Raw genomic sequence first — 11,773 nt, 5'->3', positions numbered from 1 at the left:
TTAGTGTTTGTTTTTTGGTTTTAAAGAAACTCCAGATGTAGCCAAAAGAAAGGAGGTGCCTTACTTCTAGTGGTTCAGTAGAAAACTCTTCACTACCCATTGGAACAATCGATAACAGATTCTAGTAGCTGTTTAGAAACCTGGGATGTAAAACTCTCCCACCATCCTAGGTGTAATTAAATCTGATTTTAATTTTTGAGACAGTTATATTTTAGAGCTTTGAGCACATTTAATAAGCAGAACTTGTATAAAAGAAACCTGTTGTGTATCTTTTTTATACAAATAACTGCCCTCTCAGGCAGACATCTCTGGAATTGTCAACCTTTGTGCATCTTCTTTGAATTGGGGGGGGGGGTCAACTAATTAGGTTGGGCTTCAAACATACCCCCCAAAGGTGAGAACTGAAACGCACACTTAGGCATGCTCGCCGTATATACTGTTTTCATAAACCACTGTGGTTCTCAAAAGAGTCCCAGGACCAGCAGCGTCAGCGTCAGCTGGGAACTTATCAGAAATGTCCCACCCCTTAGCAACTCAGGATGGCACCCAGCAGCCTCGCTTTAAGAAGCCCTCCAGGGAATCCCCAGGCACGGTGCACTTTGAGAACCACCACCGCAACCATTCCACTAGAACTGCCTGAGAGAATGAATCCTGGCCTGTGGGCCACGAGACCCGGGAGGGTGACCAAGCCACGTAGGCAGTGGTCTGCCTCACATTCCCCAGCCAGATGATTCTCGTGTCTTATCCTAAGAGGACATAAAGACAGCTGCAGAAAGACCAAGCTATTTTGGAAATCCATGTTGTGCTACCTGGAATGCAGAAGGGAGACACCAAACACACAGCTGTTCCCAGCCCTTCCACGGGCTGAGGCACCAACAGCCCTTTGCCCTATGGAAGTTTCCCCAGCCCCTGTGGGAACTGGCCGCATAGCACGAGCACTCTAGACCCACTAACCCAAAGAAGAGCAGAGAAAATTTTACTTCTTCTGTTCTTAAAGACAATAAAATGAGAGAAGAAAGCAAACGATGACTTCTCTCTTATCAGTGAAGCCACTTTCTGCCCCACAATGCCACCCACCCTGTGTGAGTATTTGTCACTGTCCAAATGGTCCATCCCTGCAGCTACAAATGCAACTCCCAGTATTACATCTATCCCTTTGATTTGGAAGCAGAAATAGGGCTCTTCTATCGTAACCATAAACCGCCCACACACAACACAGCATTTCAATAAATACTAAATGATACAAGATGCTCCACTGTAATATAATGGCTTTCTTAACGAAGCCCATCACTAAACAAAGCAACTGAGGAAAATTTGGTACAAAACAAATAACTTTGCTTTGCCCAAAACAGACTGTCTTGTGAGGTGACTGTCTTTGGAAACTCTTTGAATGGTTAAGAGCTGGACCAATGAAATGAACTTGAAAGTGAACCTTAAATGTTTTTCTGGTATTGCAGTTGGCAAACATCTCGGCATTACTTATTAAGGCAATTCACCCTGAACCTCTTAATGCTTCTCTTGAGCTGCTTCCTAGTAGAGTTTTACACATAGATCACTGTTTTTGTTTTAGAAACAAAATAATGCTCATTCCTTCCAGAAGGGCGAGCTGGGGGCTCTTTAGGATTTTTAACTACTAATTACATATGTGGGTTCTTTAACCTTAAGCAGCATATTTCAAAGATGTCTTCATCATTTTGAGAGAACAGTATGGAAACTGTCTTATCTTCCAGTCTTTAGTTGCCCGATAGCTATCAGAACCTTTTTTCAACACAAGGCCCTAGGGACACCCTTCAAGAACTCAAAAATGAAGAGATTTTCCTGGTTTATTTATTTGGGGGGGAAATTACTATGAATCAAGGACCCTGCTAAGTTCTGGGTGGTGAGCAGAGCCAGCAGCAGACCCGGCAGGAACAGGAGCGGGTACTCTCCTGGTCCTCTGCCTTCCGCAGCCCCCAGCTGTGTTGGCCGTGATCCCATCGGTGTGGCCCAGGACTGGCGGGAGGCTGATGAGGATGTACTGTGCCACCAGAGCGTTGAGCTTCTCCATTCTCCATCCCACCATTGAACCCTCCCTTTCAGTCTCGTCCCTGCATTTCCAGTTTCTTTCACTCGTAGACCTCCATTCCCTTACGACTTCCAACTTTTATATGCAGCATTCAAAATCATGTTCGCCCTTGTGTTAAGGACATTATTCTATTTTCAAGTTTCTCAGAGTACACTCTCGGACCTGGATTAGAGAACTGGCCCCCATTATTCCCTTATTGAAATGCAGTGCTGTTGCAAGATCACTTGCACATTCGCCTTATTCCACTCATCCGCCATTCTGAATGGATCCTGAGCTGCTTAAAACCATCCAGCACGATGCAGCCCACATAGCATGTGCTCCATGAGTCATTCCTGCAATGTGACTAGGAGTCCTGTGACCTCATCTGGCTGGGTTCCCTGTGCTATAGGTGAGAAAACGGAGGCCTACCGATATGTTTTGGGTTCATGACTACACAATTTGCCAATCGGAGTTAGAACCCACATCCTCCTACTGAAGTCCAGGACTTCTGTGTAAACATGCTGTCTCCAATGTAAGCCCTGATGGTTGCCTGGGCAGGGTCATATCCCCGGCCTCTTTGGGCCTGCTCACCTTGACCTAGCCTCTGTGCTAGCCTGGATACACGTCTTGATTAGGCACTTCTCAGTCCTTCATTATTCAACAAGTATTTGTCAGCTGCCCTCTAACCACGTTGTACTAAATGCTAATATACATAACCAATGCAACACAGGTGTCTCAAGGGACTTGAACCTTTTGGGGAGCACAGGTAATGATGATTAAATATATGATCGCAGAGTTAAATGCTATGAAATTACCCTATGACATGATGGGTGGGAGGAGGTGGGGAATCACAGGCTGGTCTGGAGGGACAGGAATGACATTTAAGCCAAAACAAAAGGACCAAAAGAGAACCCATGTGCATCCATTTATCCAGTGACAAACCTTGGTCTAAGTTGTCACATTGCATAAAACAATTTCCAGTTTACCACGCCATAGTGTAGTCTGCCTCTTGCTAATTTCTAGCCTGAGATCTACTTTTTCCAAATGAAATAGTCTATTAATTTTATTAATATCTGGTAGAGTTTCCCTGTTTCAAGGTCAAATTCTGGCCAACTGTCTACCCCCATAACTGCTTAATCACTAGGAATGTATCTCCAGAGGTTACCTGGTTATTTTTCAAACTCCCCGAGGGCAAGGGGCCCTATTATTCAGTATTTATGCAAACACCTACTGAAGAATCGAGCAAATACTTTATAGGTAGTATTTCCAAGAGTCTCAGCCCTGCATGCTACTTTTGCTTTTCCCCCGTAGTTGACTTACTAACAACACCTTTGTGTCATGGTAAGACCAATAAACATCATGAGCGTTCCTAAGTGGTGCCTGACCTCCAGAGGTGACTTTCATTCATTCCATTGTCAAACTTTCACTGAATGATAAACAGCGAGTCAAACGCTGCAGTGACCTGATGATGAATAAGACACAGCCTCTTTCTAACCAGCGAGGACAGACATGTAACCCGACTCAGAATTCCAGGTGATGGTTAGTGACCGAGACATGCTGAGATCCCACAGAAGCACCTGTACCAGGACAAAGCAGGCTTCACCAAGGTGAGTCCTGAGGGTGAACAGGAAGGATGCCGAGAATACATCGAGCCTAACACCATGCTGAGCCCCAGCGAAACAAGCCACGTGGTGAGAAAACCACATGGGTTCAAGATTCAGGACCCAAGTTAAGGAAGTAGGGCCACCTTAAACCAAAGCGATCCATATACTAGCAAAAGAGCAGGTGTTTTGGATAGTTGTGAATAAAAAGGAAGTCATGAGAGGATTTTTCCAGTTGCCAAAACCTTTCAGGTGGTCACGGTAGCCTTCATGCAGGAAGAGGACTTGTTCCAATACTAAATTAAACAACCAGTAGTAACCAAAGTAGGTTTTACTGTGCCTGTAAAATATCTCTAAGCACTCTTTTTAAAAATTGAGTGTGTATTTAATAATGAAAACGTGAGTGTCTATTTAAGGATGTTAAATTGGAACATGTCTTCGTGGAAAAAGTTTACTTTAAAGCCTCTGAGACGTTTTTCAAGGATGGGAGGCAAAAGGAACCCCACTGATACTTCTGAGACTGGCCAAGCAGTCAGGTGTTCACCATTGATCAGCAGTCTCTCTCCTGCTTTGATTTTTCCTTGGCCATCTAGTTCTGCTTTATAGTGTGTGATTGTGGGGGGTGGGTGCCTGACCAGGACACAAGTCAGCTTGGGCCATGGCAGAGACAGCGCCAGTTCCAACCACTAGACAGCAGGGATGTGATTTTTAAATGCTATTTCATAATTATTTCACTTCTCCATATCCAAGGAAGGACAGAAAAACAGGTACATGACTTTAACTCTGGAAGGGGTCTTTTGGAAAAATCAAGAAGAAAGGTTTCAGTTTGTAGAATATGTTGAATTGGGGGAGTGGGTCATGAAAGCCACTCCCAGTGTTCTGCACGTGAGTTTCTCCAGGTCCACACCCGGTACACGTGGCAAACAGACGTAGGAGTTCAGAGGACAAATAACTTTACTCGATGATGTTGAGCTTCAAGTGCAGTAATATCTAGTTATCTGGGATGTGTTCACTCAGCACGTTCAGCTCTCAGAAACCCCAGTGCCAACCAGAAAGCAGTCAATACTACCTCCACCAATAGCAAAGCCTGCAGGGCCCCCAACAGGAAGCCAGCTCCTGCAGTTTGCTCAGGCACTCGCACTGGGCCTGGTAAAGCTTGTCGAGAACTGGACTTTCTGATTTTCTAGTGCCCTGAAAATTAGAAGCAAAATATAGAGCAGCTACAGGCCGTGAGAAGTGGGAACCAACATCCTGACAGAGAGCTAGGGAGGAAGAAAAACTCACATAAAATTTCCAAACACCTTACCTGCGACTCTGTACCTGTTAGTTCCGGGAGCGGGCGTAGCCCGGCTCGGCTCTCGCCACACAATCTACGCTGTCGCCTGAGAAGGTGCAGCGTGTTTCAGATGGGTTCCTGTTTTCACAGCATTGGAAGGGACGGCTTTGGTGTTGAGAAATCTTCGAATATGAAAACATACCCGATTCTCATGGAGAGCTGCCATCAGATGACGGGCAGCAGCGAGGAAAGTCCTTGCCTGCTGTGGCTCCCCTCTGGCATGTACTGCATGAGCATGTGCATGGTGGCACTCTCTCGGTGTCCTTGGGAGCAGCGCTCAGCTCCCCTTGTTTCTTTACCTGTCTCTTTCTCTCTTTCTAGCCGGAGACCACCCCCATCGCCAACTCGCCCCACTATAATCCGTCCATTAGAATCCTCCCTGTTAGACTAAATGAAGTGTCTGGCATGGCAATTAGTCACTAACGATCACGCGAAAGCAACATACTTGATAGCTGCTGCAGCAAACCACGAGTAGTCGCATGTGGACATCAGTAGGCAAGTCACCAGTTTTACTAATGCGCTCGTCACTCACCCTCGTTGCTCAAGGTACGGCAAACCTCTAGGGTTTGACCCTCCGCAACTGCTGCCTGGAGAGGCTTTGTCACACTGACCAAGGTAGGTTTGTGTGGCAGTCCCCTACTTTGGGTACCATTTGCCTAGCCTGACATCCATTTGAAATGGCTTCCGACAAGTTTTGCAGGCGATCTACCAGGTGGCACATGAAGTATGATTCCTAACGGAAATGAGATAGTGCGCTTGAACTAAGCCATACATACTTCTTTTCCCACGCCCCATGTAGGATGGCAGAAATCTTCTTGTATATTATTACTGCTATCACCTACCCAATAGTCAGCTCCTCTTCCTTTATTTATTTCATAAGACTGCAGGATTCCTTAAGAAGAAAGCTTTTCCAGAAGCACAAAGTACCTTGCAAAGGAAAGTCTGCACTGTTTGTTCTAGAGAGCTTCACCTGGTGCCCACGCGTTCTGCTTCGCACTTGAATCATGTGCAACAGCGAATCAAACCTGTTTGGGGATTATCAGTTAGTAGATTTGACTAGTTTCAGAATTCATGGAAGAAGCAAAAAACCACATCTCGAAAGATGTCTCAAAAATATAATTTCTTTGTTCACATCATTCACCGTCTCCTGGTAGGTTACAATGAACACTGACATGGCAAATGTTCGATTTTTCCAGAGGATCTAATTTTGGGTATAGCTAACTATACTTTTACATGAACTCCAGTGTATTATTGTTACTCTGGTTGGAGCAAAAAATTTCTCTCCATGCTAATTTGCAATTCCCTTATATTATTTACATATTAATAATCTGGTAAGAATACCTTTAAACCGGGTTTAGGGCCCTGTTCACTCTAAGCTTTCTTAACAAACCCCGAGGGCTTCTGTGAGATAGGCACATTGGCAGATGGGTACCTGGGATGGAAAGAAAAGTTGGCGAGTGAGGCCAAGGCGTGAGGCAGAGCTCACCCTTCTACAGGTGTACTCCAGGGTCCCTGTCCAAACCATTCCAGAAAACGGAACCAAAACATCCAGATCCAAAGCAAATTTGCAATTTCTAAAATTGACAAGAGCAGCGTAGCCGGGAGGTTAATAGTTCAGTCTTGAGGCTCAGTTTTGAACTACCTACAACCAGATGATTAACATGTAGGAATCAGCCAAAAGCCAACTGGAATTTTGTCTGCTAACTGTTCCCGGACAGCAGAGCAAGTATTCACTGACTTGTGGCGTCCCGTGACATTATTTCATATTCTACGGAAGTAAATCAGGTTGTACTAACTGAAATGTCTCCCTTTGAAAGCAGCAGACATGATTTGTATGTTAACTTAACTTTAATTTCCTGTGTAGTTTATACCCAAAGCAGATACCCATAAAGTATGAAGTTAAGACTTTTAACCATTATTAAAAAGAGGACTTGCCAAGTTGAATGGCATTATATTGAATGTATCCTTAAGGGTTATAGCTAGTCTACTTATAATTGGCAAAAGTTAAAGAATGCAAGGTTTACAAAGAGGACATTTCAACTTTTAAGATTACAAGTGATTGTAGAAAAAACATTACCACCCTTCATCCTCTCGTATCTTATTTTTTCTGCGAATGGAACCAATGTGCAAGATACATGTAGTATTTTTAAAATAGTGTCCCAGATAAGTGGGAAAATGTTAAGTAAATAGACATGGTAAAATAATCTGCAGTGAGATCTTTTCATAAAACTCCCTCTTTTTAGGATTCCCTTTGCTTCTTCCTTTGAATTCTCTAAAACAGGCAGCTAACGAATCATACACTTCAGGGTTTGGCTTTGTGCTAAATGTGGTTTTGCATTTTGCCGTATTTCAAAAATTTCCTTCTGTTAGAGGAAAATATTGTGGGCAACCACTGGTGTGTTCTCAGATCAGCACAAACCATGTCAAAGAAAGTTGGGGATTTTTTTTCCAAATCTCCTTCCACTGATCTTAGACAGTCATAAACAATGGTGTTTGCTTTAGATTGTAGTCCCACGTATGCGCTGTCCCAGTTGTCTCCCTTTGTGGGCGCATTCGTATTCTTTTTCCGTCCTACGTTATGTCTAATAGAATCCAGTCCCCGTGGAATTGCAGCAGTCACATTGAAAAATATGCTCAGTTTGCTGCATCGGCTGGGAGATGCCACTGAGAAGGACTCTGCCACATTCGTGGTCCTGGGTGCAGCACGTGCATCAGGCCCTGGGTGGGACTTGGACTCCCAGGAGCGGTGTGCTTCCTGTTCCCTTTCCGATCTGTTGCATAACTTCCTCCCGAGGGCTCTGATGCTGTCAACACAGTAGACGCAACTACATCTTGTCTAGCATAATCTTAAGAATCAGTGGTTTTAGGATTTTAAAAAATGAACTGTGTATGTTTATTTCATAAGTACATCTAGTTTTTACTGTCACATGCTAAATCTCGCATGCACCTTGACCATTTGGAATAATCATTTACTCAATTGTGGACAGATTATTAAGATAGTATTGATTTAGATCAGGTATATTACATTTCCAAAAATCACTGGCCAATAATACCCTTCTGAATATTGCTTTTAGCTGTGTTTCATAACATAGAAGAGCGGTAGGGTCTATTTATTAGCAAATTTGCTCTTTGTTCAGATGCAAAGTCATTCTACCCCCAAACATAAGGAAACCAGTTCCTGTGATATGATTATAAGCCTTCTGGATTTAGAATTACAAAGTAGTCACACAGATTGACTTGTGACTATTTAGTGTAGACTGTAGCCATAATTCTTAAATATGAAATGGGACCTAACACCAGTATGTGAAAATGTTAATGTTGTCTGTGTACAAACACATTTTCTATGCATGTGTCTCTACGTATACAGTATATGCATAGTAAATTTCTGTGAGTACATGTATTTCGTGTCCCTTTGAATAAGTAGGTTTAAAAGCACTCGTCAAAATGCCGCAAGCATGGATGTGACTGTTCCGTGTATTGTACATATGTGTATATGTGCAGGTGTAAATATCTATATAAACGTGCTCTGTATGTGTGGATAGGAATATATTTTTTAAATCGTGCTTATCCAAGAGAGGCGTTTGGGGGATCTGCCATCACAGGTGGTAACACTGGTTTGCTGTATGCCAAATGTCCTGACTGCAGACCGCATTCCTTCCAAGAGGCCCGGAGCTCACAGTGAGGCAGACGAGCAGAACAGGCAGCTGTAGCAAACCCACAGCGCCGCTGCCAAAGAAGAAATGACCTTTAGCAGTGTAGTCTCAAAAGAAAAATCTGGACACATTCCCTTTAGATCTCTAGTTAAAATTTCAAGTTCATTCTGGATTGCTGAGCTGAATCTTAAAAAGATAAGTTGTTCTATGCAGCCCGCTCTTTTATACACTATTCAGCAACATAATAAAAGTAGTGGATTTTTCTAAGTAAAATTGCAAAAACAAAAAAGCAGGGAAGAAGTTACTTAATTCCTTGGAGGCAGGTGATCCACTTTCCCAGGTAAACATTTTACCTTTGGCAAATGGTGTAATTACTTAAAATTGTCAGGAATCTCCTTATGATTAAGAATAAAATCTAAAAATTAGGTTTCTGAGCTGAATTCATTGAAAGAAAATTACACACGAGACTTGAGCCCTGACTTTTGTATCGTTCCACCAAGAGGATTGCCAGTCGTGAGCTCAGCTTGGTGTGGAACGGGGCAGGTGACCTTAGAGAAGCAATGGATAGGTCACCAGATCACCCAGTCCTTTCTAAAGAGCTCACACATTCTCCTCGATGATCTTAGTCCTTCTGTCTAGCTGAAATGGTTACAATTATGTGATGCTCTGTGTATGAAACTTTAAGTCTATTTTTGAAGTGTGCTAGCATATGCCTTGCTATTTGTGTGTGTGTGTGTGTGTGTGTGTGTGTGTGTGTGTATGCATATATACAAGATATGTGTGAGGGAGCAAGAGTGGAAATGCAAGGAGGAGCCCCCTGTTGTCCTCAGACCTTCCCACGCTGGTGTGTTGGTGAGACTTCACTCTGGTAGAGGGATTCACATGTGACTCAGCTCAAGGTGTCAATTTTTTTTTTCTTTACCTTTACCCTTAAATTCCTTCAACTTTGCTCATTTTGTAATGTTTTTAAAATTATGACCCAGATTACTCTGCCCTCTTTCATTGACTGCTGCCAATCTGTAAAAATTATTTCTCCCAACCAGGAATCCCACCCTGTTAACTCGATTTGTGTTTTATTTCATGTGTGCAGCCTTTGCTTTGCTTGTCTGCGTTCATGCTCTCTCCCTTTTCTGAATCAATTTCCTCGTTTTGCTCTTTTATGAAGTGTACAAAAGCAAATCTTATTTTCTCTGTTGATTCTTTAATTAACATGAGCCAGAATACTTTCCACTGTCTCCTTGACACTTTCAGGATTTCTTACTGCTGATATATGGACTCTGAATGGAATTTGTGAATGAATTTCTAAAGCCTGTATCATTCTTGAAGGTCACATGTACCTATTGTGAAAATGTGAAGCTGTATTTCTGAACCTGAAATAAATTATAACATTTGAAGGACCTCCTCTTTCCTAATTCTTGCATATCTTGGAATCACATCTATACATTTCAGTAATACCCAAGGCTTTTAACAACTGACAGCTGTTTTGGTCCAGTTGGTTCAGAATTACCAAAGTGGAGAATAAGAACATTTTGCTTTTTGGTCATTAATTTGGGGGAAAAGGAGATTTTTAATTGAAACAAGTTGGGCAAAGGAAAGGCAGGAGAGTGAGATATATTTTTTCCTAATTTGAAGAAATTGTTGGAATAGATTGAAGGTCCCAAGCTTTAGACAGTTCCAGTGTATGATATGACATTTGGCAGGAAGCACCGAGACAGTTGCTAGTGTGTAGAGCCTGGAGAGTTGAAGGAGGGATGATGCTCTGGCTAAACGTTAGGTCAGCTCAAGGCACTCCCTGCAGCAGGCAGTGAGCTCCTGGCCACCAGCCGGCCTGCCTGATGGCTCACTGGGCAGAGGGGGATACCTACCTTCTGACTTCCCTCGTGCTGAGACCCATAGTTCCACCCAGGTGATCCTAATCAAGCTTCCAGAGAAGAGAGAAGGCTCTCTGCTGTGAATTTTGAGGATGGGTTCTGTATCAGCACACACAGCCACAGCCTGTGCTGTCCAAATGCAGAGGACAAGAAGGGACAGGTGGGAGGAGCTGTGGCTTATCTTCACTCCACAGTCAGGCGTGTGCTGTGGAGGAGTCAGACAGTGGTGTGGGCCTCCTACCCTGTGGTGATTCCTCGTCTCTTTCCATGATGTTCCATCTGCTTCCATGATGTAGCTCCCCTGCCTTCAGGCACAGCGTCACCTGGGAGAGGGGTTCTGAGGAGAACCGTGCTGCACACTGTGTTTCAACTGCACGAATCCAAAGTACGCTGACGAGACGTGCAGAAAAGTTTCTAAGGAAGCTTATCAAAAGCTAAGAGCCTTATTTGGCAAAATTCCATTTGCGTTTTTAAAAACAGTTCTGGCATGGTATAAATCTCTGCTTGGTTTGTATTCGAGATTCTGGTTCTTCTGCAGGAATCTTTAAATTTCATGTTGAGAATCGTATCTGGCATTGGGTCAGTTGGCCTCAGCCCGGGCTCCCCTGTACTCCGGCACACCTGGCTCTCAGCTTTTCAGTTATATACGGGTGTTCTTTCACCATAGGGAGCCTAACAATTGGAACATGTGCAAGAGATAGCAGCTGAAACTACATCCTTCATTCAAAGTTTCCCAAAGTGCGTCCCAAGAGATTTTTAAAGTTTCACACACACATACAGCAAGAGAGATCTTTGGTCACATATGCTCTGGGAGATGATGACTACAAGTTAAATGGATTTTTACTGGAAGGAAAAAAAAAATATCAGAGCCCATTGTGAATATCCAAGGAAGGGGTGGTGTCTCCATGTTTCTCTTCTAACTATAAAAGCTTTATTCATAAAACATCTCAGAGAACTAGTGTTCTGAGGTATGTGCTGTAGGAAACACTGCTTCTGTGACTTTAGGCAAGAGAAAAAGTCATTGGGTGTGACTGTCCCAGTGTGGATGGCTACCCAAAACAACTGAGTGACAAAATCAAGTCTAAGGGCCTCAGGAGCTTCCAAGTCAGGACGGTCCTCTTGGACCTCTGGTGCCTAATCACCGTTGTGTCTGAGTCCCTAGAAGGCAGGTCCAGGAAACTTGGAAGCAGACTAGAGATCCATGCGGCAAGCCTTAATGAGCCTCACACAGAATTCCGACAGTTTTCTACCTTATTCTCCCCCATGTT

The 11,773-nt window shown here is 43.5% G+C and overlaps 1 protein-coding gene across 5 annotated transcripts in view; it reads left to right on the top strand.

The window, feature by feature from the left end:
* Window positions 1-11,773, top strand: part of Dnm3 (dynamin 3) — a 472,254-nt gene that overhangs the window by 457,842 nt on the left and 2,639 nt on the right. For 4 of the 5 annotated variants that reach the window (XM_047520011.1, XM_047520008.1, XM_047520007.1 and 1 more), the window contains one exon: window positions 5,303-10,032. The exons of the other annotated variant lie outside the window; for it this stretch is intronic. In XM_047520011.1, coding sequence (XP_047375967.1) covers window positions 5,303-5,372 — 70 coding nt within the window. In that variant the 3' untranslated portion in view covers window positions 5,373-10,032. Of the gene's footprint in view, window positions 1-5,302; window positions 10,033-11,773 lie in introns of those variants that run through there. 5 annotated transcript variants of the gene reach the window in all.

Source organism: Sciurus carolinensis, chromosome 12 (genome assembly GCF_902686445.1).
Source record: "Sciurus carolinensis chromosome 12, mSciCar1.2, whole genome shotgun sequence".
NCBI lineage: Eukaryota > Metazoa > Chordata > Mammalia > Rodentia > Sciuridae > Sciurus > Sciurus carolinensis.
Note: the sequence above shows the minus strand (reverse complement) of the source record. Positions and strands in the feature narration are given on the sequence as shown.